The 23297-nt window shown below is 41.1% G+C and overlaps 1 protein-coding gene across 2 annotated transcripts in view; it reads left to right on the top strand.

Moving 5' to 3' along the window:
• Positions 1 to 23297, top strand: part of ACSL3 (acyl-CoA synthetase long chain family member 3) — a 75183-nt gene that overhangs the window by 46940 nt on the left and 4946 nt on the right. For both annotated transcript variants that reach the window (XM_040982803.1, XM_040982804.1), the window contains 11 exons: positions 1270 to 1379; positions 2129 to 2267; positions 4276 to 4426; positions 5729 to 5852; positions 6105 to 6176; positions 7558 to 7697; positions 9792 to 9964; positions 11511 to 11585; positions 12565 to 12756; positions 13853 to 13967; positions 15880 to 16037. In XM_040982803.1, the coding sequence (XP_040838737.1) occupies positions 1270 to 1379; positions 2129 to 2267; positions 4276 to 4426; positions 5729 to 5852; positions 6105 to 6176; positions 7558 to 7697; positions 9792 to 9964; positions 11511 to 11585; positions 12565 to 12756; positions 13853 to 13967; positions 15880 to 16037 (1449 nt within the window). The remainder of the gene's footprint in view (positions 1 to 1269; positions 1380 to 2128; positions 2268 to 4275; positions 4427 to 5728; positions 5853 to 6104; positions 6177 to 7557; positions 7698 to 9791; positions 9965 to 11510; positions 11586 to 12564; positions 12757 to 13852; positions 13968 to 15879; positions 16038 to 23297) is intronic.

Below are 23297 nucleotides of genomic sequence, written 5' to 3' on the forward strand. Positions count from 1 at the left end.
GACTTATATTACTGTAGACGAGAAAATGATGAAAATTCTACTATTTCACTCTCAAGAGGGTGAGAGTTAAAATTCTTAGATTCATTATCTTAGTGCACCCAGACAGTGGAGAACTCCTAACTGTGACTTGGCATTTTTGGTCTAGTTTGAACAAAGACCCAGTTGTGGAGCAGATTGTCGCAGTCAGTGTAGTGATGAGATCTGTACCACGAGGCTGTGCACTTTGGCATCAGGGCTTTGCTGGCATCTCTCGGAATCCACATTTGAATTTACTCTTCTTTAGTTATTGTCACGTTTCCCATGGCAGCACTTGACTTCTGAATTGTTCATGCTTGAACCCGGGGAACTTCATGGTGGCAGGTTAAATGATAGTATTTTTATTTATTTTTCTTGGAAAGGCAGCTTTACAGGGAGAAGGAGAGACAAGAGAGAAAGGTCTTCCATTCACTGGTTTACTCCCCAAGTGGCCACAATAGCCAAAGCTGAGCCCATCCAAAGTCCGGAATCTGAAGCTTTTTCCGGGTCCCAAGGCTTTTGGGCCATCCTTGACTGCTTTCCCAGGCCACAGGCAGGGAGCTGGATGGGAAGCAGGGCTGCCACGTTATGAACTGGCGCCCGTATGGATTTGTGGCACTAATAAGGTGAAGACTTTAGCCACTAAGCTACCACGCCAGGCCCAAATGATAGTATTTTGGTATTGTAGTTACTTCAGGGTTAATTGTGGTGGCTCAGTCTGTGGTATATTCCTGAATGCTTGGTTCAGAGAGGTTAGTGCCAACGTGTAGGTGTAGTCAGATGTAGATGCTTCAGGTGAAACAGGAACGGTACTTTCCCTAGGTTTCCTGCTGACATTTGAATTCTTTTATTCATTTATGTAATTGTTATGAATTAGATCCACACACTTGCTTACAGAGAGGAGAAGCACATGTGGGTACGCTCTGTTACTTCACTCTCTGCGTGCCCACAGCTGCTAGGGCCAGCCTGGGGCCAGAGCAAGGTGCCGGGAACGGTGTCCAAGAGGGTGGCGAGGAGCCCATCGCTTGGTCATCACTGCTGCCTCCAAGTGTGTGTTACCAGGAAGCTGGAGTCAGGAGCTGGGGTCTTAGAGAAGGGTAACTAGGTCTGTTGATTCATGTGTTAGACTGTGGATCTCATAGTTGAGAATGCTCTATGGTGATATGTGATACACATCTCCTGTGAGGGGCTTTATTTATATTTGGCACTACATCAAACATATGAATTCTTGATTTGCTCTTCTTTTCCTTGTAGTTGTCACATTATATGCTACTCTGGGAGGTCCAGCCATTGTTCATGGATTAAATGAAACAGAGGTGACCAATATCATCACAAGCAAAGAGCTCCTGCAGACCAAGTTGAAGGTAAAGTGTGAATGACATTTTAAAACCTGCAGTGTGAGGAATCCTGGTATTGATACTTAATTTGTGCTCTTTTACATTTTTTTTTACTGTCATTGTAGACTTTTAGGAATAGCAGACTGTTAATTTTCTTGACAGAATAAAAACTGATTTTCATATATATACAAATTCAGATAATCCAGAGTTATGTTATCAGTGTTCTTACATCTGGGAACGTCTGTGTTCTTACATAGAAGGGATCAGTGCTTCTTTTGTTAAGCTCATATATTTTCAAATCCACTTTTAATAAACTTGTGCTTTCTAAGGGATATGTTTTAAATCATAATTGTTTCCAGACAGGCTCCTCTGAAAATAAATACCTTTGTTTATTTATTTATACTTTCTACAAGTTTCCAACTGAATCCTTGTTCCCCAGTTCACCTCCTAGTCTTCTGTTTCACCTCTTAAAAACCCGAGGCGGGGACTCGGACTTCTTGGGACTCATGTCACCTCTGTGTGTGTGCGCGCGTGTTTGGCAAGGCAGTGGCTTCACTGATTAGAATTTTACCAAAGAACATGGGCTCATGCTGTAAAGAAGCTCGAGTCAGCATAGTCACTTCTCCAGCTGCACTGCAGCTCTCTCTCTCTTTTGAGAGAAGAAATACTTTCAATAGTTTACTCGCTGTGATAAATCTCTTTTCTTGTATCTTGAACCGTTTGCTAAACTGAGCGAAAAATAACGAAGAACATGGTGAATGTTGGGGTTTCTCCAGGATATCGTTTCCTTGGTCCCACGCCTGAGGCACATCATCACTGTGGACGGGAAGCCACCCACCTGGTCCGAGTTCCCCAAAGGCGTCATCGTGCACACCATGGCTGCGGTGCAGGCCCTGGGAGCCAAGGCGAGCGTGGGTATGTGTGCTGCCCTCTTCCTGACGAGTGCTTTCCAGGGGTGTTCTTCTCCAGGATTACTGAGCTTCAACAGGTGACACACCACCGTGACTTGGAGAAGTGGTTGTCTCTAGGTACCCTTTTATCTAGGCCATAGAGAAGGGTTTATGGAAGAACACATTATTAGGGTTCTGAAAGTTAGTATTTATTTGGAATTAGGTTAGTAGTCCATTTGCTCTCATGCTTTTAGCTTTCTCATTTCCTTTCTCTGATAGTTTTGGTTAAAGTTAGTTTTATAAATATGCCATCGAGCTTGTTCATGGGAGTGAATTCTTACATATGTTACCAATAGAGTGACTAGGCCTAGAGTCCTTTTTCTACTCCCTGTTCCAACTCTTCTTTGGAGGTGACACCTTCTGGCAAGGCTTGGAGACTAGAAGTTTCTATTCATAAATAAGTATAAGAAAGTGTTGGGGCACACTAGTGTTTAGAGATACCAAAAATGTTGCTGGAATAGTGGGACTTTCTCAGTAGTTAAAGATGTAGTGATTGAGTATGAACGTTCATTCAGCTTAGGGACAAGGCTGCACTGACACATATTTGGGGCATGTTATGTTAGATGGTCATGGGACATTCACAATGTGCAGTCATGGCAGGCTGGAGTTTAGAATTAAGAGAGTTGCAAATTCATTAGAGCTGTGGGAATAGTGGAAGTTACCAACAGGGAATAGTGTCTCTGAACGGCACTGAGTGTGTGGCCAAGGGGAGGAATTCTGGTTAGGTCATCAGTAGGACCACGTATATAGATACAGAGAGAGTCAAGTGGCATGGGGATTGCAAAAGCACCGCCAGACTTGGCAAATGCTGCCTTGGACAGTGCCCGTGATGCCGTGGAGGTGGAGAGTGGCGTGCAGGAGGAAGGAGTAATGGCAGAGGTAGAAGCAGAGTTGTAAAGAAGGGAGATTTCTTGAACACATATAAAGATCCTTCCTTCTTTCCTTCCTTCCTTCCTTCTTTCCTTCCTTCCTTCCTTCTTTCCCTCCCTCCCTCCCTCCCTCCTTCCTTCCTTCCTTCCTTCCTTCCTTCCTTCCTTCCTTTCTCTTTCCTCCTTCCCTCCCTTCTGTCTTGCTGTCTGTCTCTCTGTCTTCCTTTCTGTCTTATTTAGAAATCGGCATGAAACATAGTTTGATTCAGGCAAGTCAGCAGTTTCATCCATGACCCATTCTTCTGTCTTTTATGCATTGGCCTCTCTGAGGCTCAGGCTTGTCATTGCAAATGGGTAACAGTGTTTTTCAATCCAGGACTTTGAGAGTAACCAAACTAATTATACCACTGCAAAGAAGAGAACATTTTTAGTAGATTTTTAGGTTCCCCTAGTTCAAATGACTATTATTTTTTAGATGAATTTGTGGGATAACTTTTGTCTCCCTAATTCCCTTCTTGCTTTTCTAATTAGGTAGTAGGACATAGCAGCCAGGTAATCCTTGTCACAAGAGATGACAACATTGTGAGCAACATTGCTGTTTTCTGAATTACAGTCCAAAGTCCTTAGCGTGGACTCTGAGATCCTACATGTATGATCTGAGACGCCCTTCAGCAGGACTCTCTGGCTGTCCTTCTCGTGCTTACTCCATTGCCACTGAACTCCTTGCTTGTGTCTTAATATGCCACGCGCGTGTCTACCTCACAACCCTGGCACCTACTTAGTTCTTTCTCGTTTGAATAATCTTCCGATTTCAGGGTTTTTGTGGCTCTGTTCCTCCCCTTTGTCAGCTTCAAATAACCGCAGAGGCTTTCCTGACATACAGAGCTAAATAGCACCTGTTGTCATTTTCTTGCTTTGTTTTGCTTTACTTTTATTCGTGCCTTTTATTTACATTGTAGATTTTCATTTGTGCCAGTAGATTTCATGTTCTTTATGTGTTGCTCCCTATACAAATATTTTTGTTGAACTATGTTGGAGAATAATTATGAAAAAAAATGATATGAATGAATTTCTCAGAAATGTGTTATTTTTCCTTCAATACAGAGAACAAACCTCACAGCAAACCACTGCCCTCAGATATTGCAGTAATTATGTATACAAGTGGATCCACGGGAATTCCCAAGGGAGTCATGATCTCACATAGTAACATTATTGCTGGTGTGACTGGGATGGCAAGAAGAATTCCAAGACTGGGGTATGTCATTACTGAAAAATAAATAAATAAATTTTAATTTTAATTGGCTATAAATTTCTAAAATCGCTTTAATTAGTTGATACTGTTGCTCTTTTGTTTTGGTTTTGTTGTTTTTAATGTTAATCTGTAGATAGAGAAAGAGGCAGAGAGAGGCTTTTCCCTTCAGTTGGTTCACTTGCCACAACAGCTGGAGCTAAGCAAATTTGAATCCAGGAAGCAGGAGCCTCCTCTGGGTCTCCCACGTGGGTGCAGGTGCCCAAGGACTTGAGTCATCCTCAAGGCTGGCTTCCCAGGCCACAAGCAGGGAGCTGAAAGGGAAGTGGAGAGCTGGGACCCAATCCAGGCACCCACTGGGATGCTGGTGCCCTCAGTTGTAAGATTAGCCTGTTGATCCATCGCCCCACCCAGTATCATTTCTTTATTCATCTTTGTGTTGACATATTGTTCTGATGGCTTGATCTGTTCCGCAGATATTTTTTGAGCTATGTTCAGAGTCTGATTATTTTCCTTAATTTTTAGTTATTGATCTGCCTAGGGAAAGAAGGAGATGCAGCCAGGAGTTCCCATTCTCTGTATCCCTCTTCCAGTGCCTGCTGTGGCTTTATCCTAGGACTTAATCTGTGTTTCCCATTTAGTGGCAGGAACCCAGCTGCTTCAGCTGGTGCTTGTTGCTGTTAGGCAGATCCCATATTGGCTGGAACCTGAAATTAAAGTGAAACTGGGTCTTGAACCTGAGGACTGTGGTATGGGATACAAGCATCCCAACCAGCATGTTAACCACTCGACCAAGTACCTACCCCTGGCTTTGCTGTGAAGGCAAACTCTAGTGATAGCATGCTTGGTCTAATGGAGTGGGAAAGAGATGATGGAGGAAACAGATGGGGTCTGAGGGATTGTCAGGGAAACATGCGCAGAGCTGAAATCAGTATTCTGGTGAATGCTTTTGGTAACCACACACACACTGAGTTTCGAGAAAGAATGTGAAATTTCTCATATCTGTTAGGAAAAATTTCATCTATTACATTACAGAACAAATTAATAATAATTCATTTTAGGTTTGCCTCACTTGTATGATATTTTGAGGGTAGGCGCAATTGTTGAATTATAAACATACATAACCTGTTTTTTGCAGTTTAGTCCAACTTCCAGCAAAGAATCTTCTCTGTAAAACCTGGCCATCTCTCCTTATCTGCCTCCACCATTTTAGGTTGAACTGTAGTTCTGTTTTGAATGTCGCTCTGCTGTTGTGGCCACTTGCAGCAGAGCGCACTGCTGACCTTACCTCTGGCTCCCTTCTCCTAGGGAGGAAGATGTCTACATTGGCTATTTGCCTCTGGCCCATGTCCTGGAGCTGAGTGCCGAACTCGTCTGTCTCTCCCATGGATGCCGCATTGGCTACTCCTCACCACAGACTTTAGCAGATCAGGTGAATTAAATGTCTTTGACTTGACATACTGAAAAGCCTGTTAGGCTTGCTTTCTTTTCTGTAAAAATGACCATTGTCTGCAAGGATGACAGTTCATGTTTTTAAAATAACATGTTGCCTTTGAAACTGCTTTGTAGAGTATAAGTGCACCAAAATGATGAATTTATAATATGCTTTCATTGATTTAAATTTTCTTTGGGTTTTCAAGACAATGACTGCTTTATATAGTTTTTTATTTTCTTATTTTTATAGTCTTCAAAAATTAAAAAAGGAAGCAAAGGGGATACAACCATGTTGAAACCAACCCTGATGGCAGCTGTTCCGGTAAGAGTTGAAAGTACTGAATATTGAATACTAAAGACCTGGCATTTGTGTAGAGCGGTAATGTCAGTGAAAACATAGCACTGACATGGTAGTTAATGCAGAAATTATTCTGTATTGATTATTCTAGAGCCTTAAGCTTTGCAGGATTTATTCATTCTTATTTTAGCTTTGATTTTTCTTCATACTTACTGAACACTCAGCCTAATCTCAGCTCCTATATATTATCACTACATTCTTTACATAAATGGAAGAAGATTATAGGAAAGGGACACCTAACAGTTTTTTAGCTCCTCCTAAAGTCGGTTTTTTTGTGGCTTTCTGATTTTGCTTAAAAATGTTGGGAATTATTGTTGGATACTTTTGCTCACATCAAGCGTACTTACACAGTTATTCCAAACTCAAGTGTAAATGGTTAATAGTTTTAAGTTTCTGTATAACTCTTGGCTTCTGGTAGGCTTTTAAGTTCTTAATTTGCTCAAAAACTACATGTAACTTAAAATTGTATAGGGAGAATTTGAAGTAGACTTACCAGGAGTGAGCTGTGGCAGCAGGATAAAGATGAGGGGAGTTTCATCAGAATAGTGTTAGAAGACAAACAGATCAAAAAAACACATTCATGATCTTGTGTGAGCTAAGAATGTACTACATTTATATATTTACAAGATAAAGTTACATATTATAAGAAATATTTCAGAAGGCGTCACCATGGCTCAACAGGCTAATCCTCTGTTTCAAGTGCTGGCATCCCATAAGGGCTCTGGTTCATGTCCTGGCTGCTCCACATCTGATCCAGTTCCCTGCTTATGCTCTGGACATGCAGTGGAGGATGGCCCAAGTTTTTGGAACCCTGAACACATGTGGGAGACCTGGAAGAAGCTCTTGGCTCCTGGTCTCTGATGGGCTCATCCCTGTCTGTTGCTGCCATGTTGGGAGTGAACCAGTGGATGGAAGCTCTTTCTTTGTCCTTCCTCTTGTCTGTAAATCTGCCCTTCCAATAAAAAAGAAATACATCTTTAAAATAAGTATTTCAGATAGATGGTAATTCTTTTGTGAGTTTAGTTTTTGGCTCAGAGTAAATAAGATAAGTAAATGAAAATAATTCATAATTATATATTGCTGGGCTAAGGCCTGTATTTCCTTTTTTTCTTCGTATCTTTAAGAATATCTAGATCTAATTCTATTTAAAATTATTTTTTCTGAGATGTCATTTTTAAATTAATTGTGACTCTGTTGCAAAACTTTATTCCTGATAGAATATATTTTTTATGATGTCTTGATCAGAATTTAGATAGCCTTAAACAAAAATACAAATCAGAAGTAAGGTTTACATGTTTAAGATCGCTGATAATCATCCATTATTAATTCATTTTCGTGTGTGTAGGAAATTATGGATCGGATCTACAAAAATGTCATGAATAAAGTGAATGAAATGAGTAGCTTTCAGCGTAATCTGTTTATTTTGGCCTATAATTACAAAATGGAACAAATTTCAAAAGGACATAGTACTCCACTGTGTGACAGGTAAGTCAGTCCCCCCAGCCCTGAGGATTTAGTCATTTCTTCCATGTTAGTAGACAATTGACTGAGACAGATAGAAGAAATGCTTGGCAGAGGGTGAGGGAGTGTGTGGCACCGACTAACCTGCTGATATTCCTGGGAAAGTGGCGGAGAATGACCCAAGCACTTGAACCGGAATGAAGCTCCTGGTTTTGGCGAGGCACCGATCAGGGAGTGAGAAGATGGAAGATTTCCCTCGCTCTCTTCTCTCTGTGTGTGTTTATGTGTCTGGCTCTGCTTTTCTCTGTAACATTGACTTTAAGTTAATTAGTTAATCAATTTAAGGGACTCCTTAAAAATATGCCCTGCTTAAGAATATAGCCATTTAAAAATAATTTGCGAGGGCTTGGATTAGGGGGTGGTGGATTAGCCACTGCCTGTAATTAATGCTGGTATCCCGTATGGGCACCATTTTGATTTCTGGCTGTTTCACTTCTTGTCCAGCTTCCTGCTAATGTGCCTGAGAAGGCGGTGAAGGGAACCCAGAGGGGGGCCTGGGATACAGCTCCTGACCTCGGGCTGATCCAGCTGGAGCCATTGAGGTCGTGTGGGGAGTGAACCAGCAATGGAAGATATCACTGTGTCTTTCCTTCTCTCTCTAACTCTGCCTTAAAACAAATTAGAAGGGCCTGGCACAGTGGCCTAGTGGCTAAAGTCCTCTCCTTGATTGCACCAGGATCCCATATGGGCACCAGTTCTAATCCCAGCAGCTCTACTACCCATCCAGCTCCCTGTTTGTGGCCTGGGAAAGCAGACAAGGATGGCCCAAAGTCTTGGGACCTTCACCAGTGTGGGAGACCTGGAGAAAGTTCCTGGCTCCTGGCTTTGGATCGGTGCAGCACCGGCCGTTGTGGTCACTTGGGGAGTGAACCATTGGACGGAAGATCTCTCTGTCTCTCCTCCTCTCTGTATATCTGACTTTGCAATAAATAAGTATTAAAAATAAGTATATGTACATGTTTTGTATTTAAAGTTTTAAATGACCAGTTTTATCTCAAATATGTGTTTTGTAGTGTTAAATAGATTTATGATATTATTGCAAAATAGTTTAGAAATAATAAATTGAACTATGTCATTCAACATTTTTTATGAGAAAATAAATACATTTTTCAGATACTTCATTTTATTTTGGACTTTATAAACTTGTTTCTCCTGCCTGATTTAATGATCTCTTCAGCAGGATATACTTTTTCCCCCTTTGGAAAGTCTATTAATTTGGTTTTTCAGTTATTTAAAAAGATTTTTTAAAAAAATCCTGCACTTTTGGATTGGATTGGGCGGATGAACAATTTTTTATTGAAGTACTCTTAGAAAAAGATGATGAATTTTTGAAAGATAATTTGTCATGTTTTTAAACTGCTAGTGCGATGTTAACAAGAGTGAGAAAGTGAGTGTGCAGCCTCATGGTTAAGGCTGAGTCGCGTATTGGACTGCTGGCGTGCAGCGTCTGGCCTCAGCTCCCAGCTCTGGTTCCCATCTGATGCAGGCCTGGGAGGCAGCGACTCAGACAGCTGGTCACCTCTCCGTGTGCAAAGCTGACCTGAATTCCTGCCTCCTGGCTCTGACATGGCCCCCTCCTGGATGTCGTGGGCGGAGTGAACCAGCAAATGGGAACCTGTGATGCCTGCCTCTTCTCGCCATCAACAAAAAAGAGCTACATGGCTATGTGTAAATCTGCACATTTCTAATGAAGTAAAGCAAAAACTTCATAATACACGGTATGTGTATCATATGTGTTATATTGCTATATAGTGGTATAAAACCAGTTGCTTTGCCTTAAGAGATTTAACATTAAACCACAAAGTTAAGTTTTATACTTTGAATTCAGATACTGAAAGAAAAGTTCTTAAGAGGAAACTGTATATTCTTGTTAAACTACCAGGAACTAAAATTTAAGTAGCATATCAGGAATATCTCCCTAATTATCTATGTGATTTTGGTTGGATGAGTCACTTAATTTAATTACGAATTAAGTTAGTAATTGGAAGGTTAGTTTAGATGATTTAGAAAACTCATTCAGTTTTAAGATCCTATGACTTTGATTGATTTCTTTTTTAGGCTTGTTTTCCGCAAGGTTCGGAGTTTGCTGGGTGGAAATATCCGACTTCTGCTGTGTGGTGGCGCTCCACTCTCTGCAGCCACACAGCGGTTCATGAATATCTGTTTCTGCTGTCCCGTTGGCCAGGGGTACGGACTCACGGAATCCACTGGGGCCGGAACAATTACGGAAGGTGAGTGTGGTCGCTGAAATGAAGTGTCCACCCAAGACTTATGTACAGTTCCCCTTTTTGTGTTTGTTTGGTTTTGGTATTGGTTATTTTTTGCAAATATATAGAAGAGTTAGTGGAGGCTTTTGTGTAGTAGAGTAGTGACAAATTATGGGTACTATTATTGTTGACACTAATTTTCAGCATGTATTGGTTGTATCGATAATCAGTCATTCATCCAGAGGAACTTTTGATACTAAACTGTGTTACACATCACCAAAAGTATGTGTCTTTCATGAAGCTTTAGTGACCACCATTGACTTTTGGTATCATTTATTTTCTATTATCAGCTATTAGCTTTCTTGTATTAAAGTTGTCAGGGAAGTGAAGCTCAAGTTCAAAAATGTGTGTGGAGATCTTTGTACATGTGTACAGCGGCTTGATTCGGATTAGTGAGTTTAACTGCAGCCGTCATGGTGTGTAGTGGAGAGCAGCTCCACTGCCTGCCTGGCGCTTGGTTTCCAGGTGTGTCCCATGAATGGGGCCTCGTGGCTTCACAGTGCTTCCCAGTGTTAGAGAGAGCTGTGCTTCTGTTTTCTGTGTTTTCTGTTAACAGATACTAAATTTTTTAACTACTCATTTTTCCCATATTTATGTTGAGTGCTTCTGTGTACTAGTGATATGCCAGGTTTTTTTTGTTTTGTTTGTTTGTTTTACATTTTTTATTTTCCTACCTTTCAGAGTTGTCCTTTATACTTTGTCTATTTTCTTGGAGCTACTTTTAGATACTGTTTTACAGGGAAAAGGCTATCTTAAATATACACAGATATAGGACATTTTTGCAGATTCTTAATTTCTTCCATTTTTAAGATGCAGATTGAATGTAATCAGTAGCAGTGTATGTTGTAAGTGAAAGTCTTTCAAGTTTTAAATACTAGCCTTTGATTTCTAGTATTTGGATACTTTTTAAAGAACAAGCATAATAGTTCATTACAGTGGATGATTCCAGCACCTTTACAGTTTTTTGGTCTACCCTGAGTGGTATGGTGGAATTTCAGGCGGGGTTGAGAGCATCAGCTGAGGTAGGGAGGCTGCAGTGTGGACACAGCAAAGATTGAGAGATTGGGAGCTGCAGTGGAGTGCTGTGGGGTCTGATAAGACCTGACGCCCTCGGTCAGCCTGAAGCTGGGGCTGCACACTTAGGAACAATCCCTTGGGTGAGTGCAGTGGCCGCTGACTTGAGGATATGTGATGGGGAAGGATTCCAGGGACACTGAACAACAGGGCGCTTGTCCAACAGAGGCTGGCGATGGTTGCTCTACCTCAAATGTGGGTCTGACCTTACTGGAGATTCCATTTTTTGATTTTTAAGAATGGCAATAGTTAATTGAGGTTTTAGTAAAATTCAGCAGCAGCATGCCTGTACAGACCACAGCCTGTGCTTTGCATCTGTTTTTACAAAGTCTCTTAAGAATTTCTAAGCTTTGGGATAAATTAGTCAGTAATTTAGAAAAATGAAGCAAATGGTTAACTACTGTTTTGAAGTACTTGTTTTTCCTTTGTCTCTCAGCGTGGGACTACAATACGGGAAGAGTGGGAGCACCGTTGGTGTGCTGTGAAATCAAATTAAAGAACTGGGAGGAAGGTAATGTGCTGCTGTAACCAAACAGCATGTTGTTACAACATTAAACTTTACAATTGTACTTCATTTCTTTTTGAATTGTGCTTCATTTCTTTGCTTATTTTTGGAATAATGAACTGTCACCAGAGCGTATTTTTGTCCTTTGTAATAGTTAGATTGTCTCTGGAGTTATGCGTACACATTTAGTTTCTTGTTTTAGTGGTGGTTCTAAAGAATCACACTTTTTTATTTTGTTAACTGTCTTATAACACAAATGCGTATAAGAATTTAAAAAGGCTATAAATGAAAAATGTTATCGTTTTGTAGCAGGAAAATCATAAATTTCATCACATGTGATTGTGTGTGTGCATGTGCCCTTTATTTATTTCCCCTAAGAACTTCAGAGTCTATCAGAAAACTATCACGCCAATTCCGTGTGGCTCTGTGGCATGCACCACTGAAAATGCTGGCCACTGAAAAACACTAGTCAGCAGTCAGTGAGCTGCTGACGTGTGCACAGTTCCTGTGACTCCTTAAGACGACCTTCTCTATGAAGGTAACATTCTGAGGCTCATGGATCATAGCTCAGCCAATTGTAGCAGAAATTGTGGAAATGCTTGGTGAATTTAGGCTTGTCATTCTGAAATGATGTCTGCAAGATACATGGAAAACTGACTTTCTAGATACTTGTTCCGTTATTAAATGTGTAACTTAGTACTTTTATTACGTTGGTGTGATATTTAGGACTCCACAGAATCTTTGAAACCTCTTACATATGCAGTATAATTATTTTATAGGTGGATGATACTGAATTTTAAGGAATAATTTTTTTTAAAAACAGCTTAAAAGCATACTTGCCTGTGGTTGAGCAAGTGAAATTTTGCACCTACTGTTACATTGATAAACTTTGTCCATTCATTGAAACTAGTGGTTTCAAATGTTTACATGTTACATATAGGAATAAAATAACAACTTTACTCTTAAATTATTTTATATTTATTAGGTGGATATTTTAATACTGATAAGCCACATCCCAGGGGTGAAATCCTTATTGGTGGCCAAAATGTGACGATGGGCTACTACAAAAATGAAGCAAAAACCAAGGCTGATTTCTTTGAAGATGAAAATGGGCAGAGGTGGCTTTGCACTGGAGATATTGGAGAATTTGACCCTGATGGTTGTTTAAAGATTATTGGTAAGCCATCTGGTAATTTTTGGGTAGTGAATATATCAGAAATAGTTTTGCCTAAAGGTAATGCTCATTTAGAGAACCTATTTAATAACCCAAGAGTCTGTCTTTGTATAATTTGACATAGTCTGTTAAACCTGGAATACGAAAAATTTTTAATAGGTCTGCCTTTTACTTTTTCTGCTTCGATAGATAATTTCGAAGCTTGTCATTTAGAGGTCCTCAACTCCCTATAGCAGTGATCTTTTTAATTACTATGAGATAATCCTTGGTCATTTTCTCCTGCTTGTATAGGAGAGAATCACTTTTGTTAATTCTTTGACATTAGGGCTTATCTGGTGATACTTATACAGCTGTTGCCTTCGGTTGCCCAATAGGCCAAAAGCCTGGCAGCTCCAGTAGTTACCCGTGTGAGGCATTCAGTACCTGTCCCCCCTGCCCCTTTGCGGATCTTCCTTTCAGTTACCGGCATTTCTGTCCCCGTCATGCTAGCTTGAAACCAAAGAGGAGCCGAAAAGCTCGTAAGTCAGTTCCTAATTCCTATCCCATCTCATAGATTTATCTTATGGGACGTGCTTCAGAATCATATTCTTTCCCTTGTTATGGGATTGAGGGTCTGTGATAAGAAATTCCTTTTTGTTTCCATTCTTAGCTCCCCTAAAAACGTCTCTGCCACTGCGTCATTACTCAACACTGTTCTTACTGGGTCGCTTCCTCCTGAAGACCTTTCAGTGGCTCCTGGAGCTCAGTGCAGGTTAACTGTTATGTGACCCGTGTTGACCTGCCGACCTTCATCCTCAGTTGTTCCCCTCTTGCTCTATGCACGGTTCTTAGACCTGTCAGATTTCAGGTCTTTGCCAGTGATTTTCTTCTTGGCTGCATCTCATTCTCTCCTGTAAGACCTGAGCTGTACGTAATAGTATAACAATTATTGCATAATTTTATTATGTTTTGCTACTTTCAGCATAACCATAAATACTTAATGTAGTAGAACTTGTAAGTAATTTGATAGCAAGTTATTTATCACATGGCCAGTGTTTATTTGTATTAAGGGTGTGATCAGTGGAGTTCTTCTCAATGTTGTTTCCCTCTTTTTGTGCAGATCGTAAGAAAGACCTTGTTAAACTCCAGGCAGGGGAATATGTTTCCCTTGGAAAAGTAGAGGCTGCTTTGAAGAACCTTCCACTAATAGATAATATTTGTGCATATGCAAACAGGTAAGAACTAGAATGCAGACTGCTTAAGATATCTGGTGTGCTGTGGACATTTCCTGCCCTGTGGGCCTTCTTTATACAACTTTGCCAGGAGCGTTTCCTTCTTCCCCGTTACCTCTGGGGAGAGCCTGCTTGTTGGAGTCATTCCTGATTTCTTCCCTGTCAGTGCTTCTCCCTCATCACCGTGCTGTTTCTCTTTTCTACTTTACCTCTCATTGTGGTGTCCCATGTGGTAGGGAGAGGAAGAAAATGAAGTCTTGCTTTCTGCCGTCTTGGTGTGCTCCCAGCTGTGTGATCTCTGCACGGTTTGCAGGGTTCCTGCAGAGGAAAGGGAAGTGAAGCTTCAGGAAACAGGCCACTGTTCAGCACTGAGTCGCTGTGCTGTCAGAACCTGTGAACTCTGTGGGTGGGGCTGGAATCTCCTACATGAAGCCCTGTCAAGTCATAGCTTTACCACGTGGCATTCCTGGCTTGTGAGATCATTGTAAAGGAAGTGAAGATGGAGAGTTGGTAAAACCTCAAAGCTACCTTCTTGAGAAATGTTGGAATTTCAGATTGAAACTTTGATTACATGTTTTATAAAAATATCAGGACAGAGAGAGCTTCCATTAGCTGATTCACTCCTCAGATGACCAGTGGCTAGTGCTGCACCAGGTCAAAACCATGAGTTTTATCCAGGTTTCCTGCAAGGGAGCTAAGGACCGAAACACTTGGGCCAGCTTTCTGCTGCTTTTCCCAGCAGTTAGTGGGCAGCTGGATTGGAAGTGGAGAAGCTGGGCTATGAACTAGTATGGGAATGCTTGCTTTACCAATGGGTAGGTTACCTGCCACATGGCAGTGCCAGCCCTTCTCCCCTGCTTTTTTTTTTCTTTTTTCTTTCTTTTTTTTAAGATTAATTATTTTGAAAACTAAAGTTACATACAAAACGACAGAGAATGATAGGCTATTTTATAGAAGGACCTAGGAACTTATCTATAGCAAGTGGCGTTTATTGTGGGAAAATTGAATTGGGTATCAGAAAAAACAATTTAGAAAAAGACTTTGGGGTTTGGGCCACACTAAAGATGAACTTCAGTGGGAACAGGGGGTTAGCCTAGGGAGTGTTATGCCCACACTCCGTGGGAAGTACCTTGGTGTCGTTCCCAGCTCTCACTCTTGGCCCCAGCTTTTGTCTTTGCAGACCCTGTGGGGCCATGGTGATGCTTCCTGCCGCCCACCTGGGAGACTTGGGCCGGGCTCCCAGGACCTTCCTGTTGTGGGCTCTTAGGTAGTGAAAGAGTACGTCAGAGACTTTTTATGTCTGTCTCTAAATAAATAAACAACCTTAAGTAGGTGCACTACATTGATTTGTGAATGATTCTACACATTAATTAGGCATTTATCTTACCACAATGTTGTATTTCAATGATAGTAAGTAGAACTATGCTCTTTCGGCTATTTCATGACCTTTAGCACAGGACTGCCTTCATTTCCATGCTCAGAGTTCAACTGTCAACAAAACTAATGAAAATCAAAGAAAAAGTATGTAATTTTGACTTGCTGCCAGAGTTCTTTCAGCCACAGTTCCTAATTTACATTGGACTGGATTTTTTGTTTAACCTGTTAACAATTAAGTACTTATATTTTAAAGATGACTTAAAATATTTTTAATGACAATTTATAATAATTAGGGATACTTGAGGTTTATCATGGGATGTCAAATTAAGGTTTATTTCGCAGTGAATTCTCAAAACCTTGGGACATAAGCTGCAAACAATAAAACTGTTACTTGAAGTAAGCTTGTCATAGTAAATATGGTATGTACATTTTAATAAAATTCTAAAAAGACAGTTATTAAATGTCATTGAATGTAATTAGCAACTGCAAACTTAATAAGCTGGTTTGTTCATTAACAAAGATCCCTTATGTATTTCAGTTACCATTCTTATGTCATTGGATTTGTTGTGCCAAATCAAAAGGAATTAACAGAACTGGCTCGGAAGAAAGGACTTAAAGGAACTTGGGAAGAGCTGTGTAACAGTTCTGAAATGGAAAATGAAGTACTCAGAGTGCTTTCTGAAGCTGCTATTTCAGGTGAGTGTTTCAGTCAATCGGAGCCAAAGAAGTAACATTACATCTGTGAACCTGTGTGAAGCTTACACAACCATTCCTGCCGTTGGTAAACGAAAGAATACACTAATGAATTTCTACAAGAAACACACACGCCGCATCCACTCCCACCGAGCCAGTGTTTGTGTTTCAGTGTTTGTATCTCTGCTACTGTCTTTTTTCTGGCCCTCTCTCTGCTGCTCACAGCTGTGCTTCAGGCCTCTGTTTAGTTTCCTGTCTGCATATTCCACGGTGAATGCTGCACAATTCCTTTTGCAGCCTTGGGCACTTTTAGTATATTGGTGGGTGGTTGTCCTGATATGTTCTGTGCTAATTTTCTTTTGATCTGAGACTGGTTTAGCATTGTTGGTTTAATAAAACAGCTTTGTCTTTTTAGTTATCAGCGTTAAGCATAGCATGAAGATAAGCATGAATTTTTATTCTAGTTAGATTTGGTGTATTTGCATTTAATCTAGCAAAGTCATTATTCTGGCCCTTTATTTCAACAGTAATTGCATTTTGTACTATAGCAGCTTGAAGATAGCTTTCAAATATTTTCACGTAATTTCAAATTTTGGACTGATGTTAAATTGCTTTAATTAATGGATCTTTGATAGAAACCTACACAATTCTTAAATAAGGTGGAATATGGAAACAATAACTAAGTCTTCATTTTAAGTTTAGATGTTCACTAGTTGTGTGGCCATCATGCCAAGAGAGATAGTACATCCTTTAACAGACACTCTCCATAATCACCCCAAGCCCCATCTGTCATCACCCACTAAATGATTGTCTGTCTGTAGACTTACCTACTCCAGGGGAACCGGCTAATCAGTGGTCTCCTTGACTTACCATTATGTTTCAAAAGTTCATCTGTAGTGTACCATGTGCCAATACTTTGTTTTATTTCCAAGTAATATTGTATGATTATATACTACTATATTTGAACATTTGCTTTTTTGTTCAAATGTTCAATTTGTTCAACTGAACATTTTTTTCTACTTTAGGCTATTATAAATATGCTACTATAAATTGTTGAAGTGTAGGTTTTTGTGTGGATTTTGTTTTATTTGGTAGATACTTACAAGTGAAATGAATAGGACATTAACTAACTTTATAGTAAATCTTTTTTGAAGAACATCTAGACTAACAGTATTTCCTAAAATATTTTTTCTGTTTTTCCAAAATGGTGGCATTAACTTACTAACTCTGAAGTAAGTGGGTAAAATGATATCTTCTCAATGTGTCTGATTTACATTTTTTTGCTGGCTGATGAGGTTGAAAATATTTTTATGTGCCTGTTGACCACTGTCTATATTCTTTGACCAATATTCAGGGTTTTTTTTTATGAATCGTTTAATGGTTGTTGTTAAGTTGTATGCTGTATATCTTGGATGCAACTCCATTGTCAGGCATGCAGTTTACAGAAATTTTCTGCTGTTGTTTGCCATGCCTTTATACTTTCTTCATGGTGTTTTTTTGAAGTGCAGAAGTTTTAAATTTTAGTGAATTACAATTTTTGTTTTTCTTTTTAAAGAAAGCTTATTTATTTTAAAGGCATAGTTACAGAGTGAGGGATAGAAAGAGATCTTCCGTTCTTGATATTCACTTCTTTAATGGCTGCAACCATCGAGGCTGGGCCAGGCCGAAGCTGGGGCCTGGAATTCCGCCTGGGCCTCCGTCCAGGGTGACGGGGAAGCAGAGTTGATCAGGCCCTGTGCTGCTGCTTTCCCGGTGCGTCAGCAGGCTGCGGCCGCACTTGAATTGCACTCGGGCTATTGGTGTCACCGGTGGTGACCCTCTGTGCTGTGATGCCAGCCTCGTTTTTCTTATTTCCATTTGTGGTGTCCTGTCAGAGAAACTCTTGCTTAATTCAAGTCCCAAAGACGTAAAACTTCCTTCTAAGGGTTGCTTACTTTTAGCTCTTACATGTAGGCCTTTAATTAATTCTAAGTTAGATTTTTATGTGGTGTGAAATGGGGTGGGGAGGTAGATACAACCTTATTAAGTTGTATCTATACTAGGCATGATTACTTAAGAAAGTAAAATCAATATCAGTTTATTTATATGAAGATGTGACAAGTGTGTGTGTGGTGCAGACAAAGGGAGGGAATGTTGCTACAAAAAAATGGCTTCTGTAGCAGTGGGGACCGACTCGCAGTGTCTGAGATGTGAAGGGCAGCCTGTCCGAGGAGAGGTCCTCACGCACGAGCTCCTGGCCGCGTGCAGGCTTTCTCTCCCTTACAAGTGGCTAGTGTCCCATTCTGCTTCTTATAACTGGTATTTATACACATAAGTCAAGTCCATATGAAGACAGTTCACAAATAAGAAAAAAAAACCACAGGCACCCAACTATTTTCTGTCTACAGGGAACTCAGTTTAAATCTAAGGATTGTCAGGGCTAAAAATAAGATACCCCGCAGAGACAGTAAGTAGCTTGAAGACTGAAGGTGGCTGCGACAACATTAAATAAAAGACTTTAAGGCAAAAACGATCACAGAAGACTAAGTTAGAAACTATATCATGATAAAAGGTTGATTATCCAGGAGGAGATCTTTATGAATTCCTCCATTGCGTCTGAATGTCACTAAGCCACAGCCGGGGAAGCAAGAAGGGGACTCCCCAGAGACACGTGCTGACCTGGCAGGGTGCTCTCAGCCTGAGGGATGATAAGGAGACATAAAGACAAAGTGCTTTGTTTTTAAATTGCAAAATATTTTTAATGGAAAATTAGAAGGCTAATGTCTTTGCCTTGCATGCACTGGGATCCCATACTGGTGCTAGTTTATATCCTGGCTACTCCACTTCCCATCTAGCTCCTTACTTGTGGCTGGGGAAGCAGGTGAGGATGACCCAAAGCATTGGGACCCAACACACGTGGAAGACCAGAAGTCTGTGGCTCCTGGCTTGAGATTAGCTCACTTGTGGCTATTGCAGCCACTTGGAAATCTTTCTCACCATCTCTCCTTCTCTCTGTAAATCTTTCAAATAAATATAAATAAATCTTAAGGAAGAAAATTGTTTAAATGTTCAAAACAAATTAAGAACAAACATTCTCAAATTCTCCACAAAAAAAGGAAGAGCAGGAAACACCAAATTCATTCTATATAATCATATCCTGATATCAAAATAGAAGGCGAGATAAAACTACAGATCCAGTAAGTACTGACTGATGCAAAAATGCCCCCAAATAGTCTCAAATCAAACTCAATAGTATATGAAAAGGAATATATACCAGATCAAGTAGGCGTTACACCTACTTGATGCTTTTCAATACACAAAAAATGCAAGATGCTTTTCAATACATGAAAAATCAGTGAAACACACCAAATTGAAAACTGAAGTTTTATAAAATTAGTAATGATCCATCAGTTAATGCAGAAAAAAAGCATGATAAGATTCCAATTTTTTCACAATAAAAATACTCAGCATGAAATAGGAAAAAACAATATTACTTCATAGTAAGCAAAGGCATATTGAAAAGCCTGCAGCAAACCTCGGGGACAGTAAGATAACGAAAGCCTTCCCGCTAACAGCAGGCACTGAGGAAGGGTGTCTCCACTCGCGCTGCTCTTCAGCATGGTCCCAGAATGCAGCCACAGCAATACGACAAGAAAACCAAACATGGGGCCAAACATGGGGCATCCAGACTGTTAAGAAGTATAAACAAGCTGTTTGCTATATGTAGAAAATCCTAAAGAATCCACAAAAAATTGTAACAAAAAGATTTCAGCAACCTTTAAGGATACAAAATCACTTGCATTTCTATTTACTGGCTGTTAAACAATCCTAACTGCAAAAGGCTGCTTAAAGGACTCAAAGGAGACACAAATGGAAAGATTATCTTGTATTATTGGACTGGAAGAGTCCGAGTCTTTCATAGGTTTTTTTTTTTCCCTCCCTATTCTGTTTTGTAATTCAAAAAGTTTATCTTGAGCTTGCTAATTTTTTCTCTTTTCTGGTCAGATTTTCTTTGACTTCTCTGGTGAATTTTTCAATTTGTGTGTTCTATTATTCAGTTCCAGAATTTGCCTAGTTCTACTTCTGTGAGGTTTTTAAGATTATCATCTTCACTTACTCTCAAGCTACTTACCTGATTTGTTCTCTCTGTGCTCTTAACTCCTTAGTTTCTTCATTACAGTTGTATTGAGTTCTTCATCTGATGATTCATATATCTGTTTCTTTGAAGTTGATGTCTGGAGATTTGGTTTGACCTGCTCCATCTTTTGGGTACATCTCTGTTTGCATGTCTTCCTGTGTTTTGTTGGGACTTTGGCATTGTAAACGTAGCTACCCTTCTCAGTGTGTAGGTCTTGTTCTACCCTGCGATGAAGTCCTTCCTGAGGTCCTGGTGATTTCCCAGCTGGCGCCAGGCTTTCCCGAGGTGCGTCTGCTCTGGTTTGTTGTTTGTGACTCAGACGCTCCCTCTTGTGTTTCTGTGTGATAGTGCAGCCTCAGAAACGTGCCTTGATCCTTTGATATATAGTTTCAGGCAAGCCAGAAAGCAAAACCAGAATTTTAGATATACATTTTTCTCCAGGAAGAAGTTGGGAAATGGGGTGTCCTCCATATGGCTATGGAAAGGATGGGCTCTGGAGGGAGAATGCCTGGTGTTTTCTCAGACTTTGATGCTCTTGTCTCGCTTTGTTGTGGAGCATAAAAGCCTAAATAAAAGCTGGCTTCAGGTCCCTCCAAAGGGCATGTGCAGGATGAGTGTTGAGTCCATGTCTTAGGTGGGGGTGGCGTGAGAGGAGCTATATCCTCTTGTCCTGTCATCTTTCTGACAGCACACTTAACTTACACCTTTTTATAGGAATTGTAACAATTTGGTGTTTGCCTACATCTTTCTCTCTGGTTATGGACCATTTAGAAACACTATTTGTTTTTGTGTATTTTAAACATTATTAAAATACTTTAGATATAATAAATTCTCAGGAAATACCTGTCAAAAGGATAAAGGATACGTCAGTGATGTTAAGGTCTTGTATTTCTTTAAAACTCCATCTCCTCAGGGCTGGTGCTGCGCCCTGCAGGTTAAGCTGCTCCATGTAGTGCAGGCATCCCACACGGACAGCTGTTCCACTGGAGTCCCAGCTACTCGGTGTCAGATGCACCTGGGAAAGCAGTGGGACGCGGCCCAGGTGCCTGGTCCCCTGTATCCACATGGCAAACCTGCAAGACATTCCTGACTGTTGGGCCCTTGGGTGGTGGACGAGTGGATGGAAGACCCCTCACCCTGTCTCTTTCTCTGCCCCCCCCCCCATGTCTGTATCATTGCCTTTCAAATAAATAAAATAGACCTTGCATTTAAAAATTATAGAAAGTTAGTAGAGTTCACATATTTTCACGACACTGATGTAGAAGCACAGGTTCTTCCCGCCTCCCCTCCCCATCTCCCATTACTGTTTTTGTTTTTTTTTTTCCTCCAAATGTTTGTGTCAGCCTATTCATTCACATCACAGTAAGAAGCTTAACTCTCCAATATAGAAAGACATCATGACATAGTAAGTAGAGGAAAAGGGACAGAATGATATAAACGTGAACTCAAATCAAAATGGACATGCTGCCATCCCTGAGGCTTGGTGTGTGCTGTAACCAGCCGTGCGCCCCAAGGTGCTCGTCTTCCTCCTGCAGGCTGCATTACTGTGCTGGGTGTTAGCTGTCACAGATCGGAGGAAGCACGATGCTTGTCTTTGGAGCACTGACTCTTTTCACTTAGCCTAGTGGTTTCCAGTGAGGTCCATTTTGTTGTAAATGGTAAGATTTTATCCCGTTTTATGGATGAGTAGTATTCGATAGTCTTTGCATGCCGTGCTTGCTTTATGCTGGGTATCAGCTGTTAGCTCTCGTGCATTGCGCTGCTGTAAGCGTGGGGTTACTGGAGGTGGTGCTCGCATGCGAGATCCGTGTGGTTTGGATGTATTCTCAGCACTGGGATGGCTGGATAGCAAGTACATCTCAGGAATCACCATACGGTCTTTCATGGCGCTTGCACCAATTTACATTCCCACAAGTGGAGAATCAGGGTACATTCTTTGCCATATCCTCAACTAGCATTCATTGGGTTTTGTTCTTTAAGATTTCTTTATTTTTATTGGAAAGGCCGATATATAGAGAGAAGAGACAGAAAGAAAGATCTTACATCCACTGGTTTGCTCCCCAATTGGCCACAACAGCTAGAGCTGAGCTAATCCAAAGCCAGGAGACAGGAGCTCTTCCGGGTATCCCACGTGGGTGCAGGGTCCCAAGGCTTTGGGCCATCCTCAACTGCTTTCCCAGGCCACAAGCAGGGAGCTGGATGGGAAGCAGGGCCGCCGGGATTAGAACTGGTGCCCAGGGCCCAGCGTAGTGGCGCAGTTGATAAAGTCCTCACCTTGCACGCCCGGGATCCCATATGGGCACCGGTTCTAATCCCGGTGGCCCCACTTCTCATCCAGCTCCCTGCCTGTGGCCCGGGAAAGCAGTCGAGGACGGCCCAAAGCTTTGGGAACCTGCACCCGCATGGGAGACCCGGAAGAGGCTCCTGGCTTGGGATCGGCATAGCATCGGCCGTTGCGCTCACTTGGGGAGCGGATCATCGGACGGAAGGTCTTCCTCTCTGTCTCTCCTCTCTGTATATCTGCTTTTCCAATAAAAATAAAATAAATCTTTAAAAAAAAAAACAACAAAAAAAAAACTGGTGCCCATATGGGATCCCAGCCAGTGTAAGGCGAGAACTTTAACCACTATGCTATCGCACTGGGCCCTGTTCATTTCTTTTAATTTCTATGTGATAGTGATTCTCCCCAGATTTAGGTGGAGCCACAAACCCTAGGCATTTTTTCCTATGTTTGCTAGCCATTTTCTTTTCTCTCTCTCTTTTTTTTTTTAAAGATTTATTTGTTTTTATTGGAAAGTCAGATATACAGAGAGGAGGAGAGACAGACAGAAAGATCTTCCAACTGATGATTCACTCCCCAAGTTACTGCTAAGGCCAGTGCTATGCCGATCCAAAGCCAGGAGCCAGGAAGTTCCTCCAGATCTCCCATGCAGGTGCAGGTTCCCAAAGCTTTGGGCCGTCCTCGACTGCTTTCCCAGGCCACAAGCAGGGAGCTGGAAGGGAAGTGGGGCTGCTGAGATTAGAACCGGCACCCATATGGGATCCCGGCGCACTCTTGGTGAGGACTTTAGCCGCGAGGCCATGGCGCCAGACCCCTGTTAGCCATTTTCATTTCATCTAGAAAAATACCCGTTCCAATAAAGAAA

Source organism: Ochotona curzoniae, unplaced genomic scaffold (genome assembly GCF_017591425.1).
Source record: "Ochotona curzoniae isolate NIBS_2020 unplaced genomic scaffold, NIBS_Ocur_1.0 contig_3643, whole genome shotgun sequence".
In the NCBI taxonomy this organism is placed as follows: Eukaryota; Metazoa; Chordata; class Mammalia; order Lagomorpha; family Ochotonidae; genus Ochotona; species Ochotona curzoniae.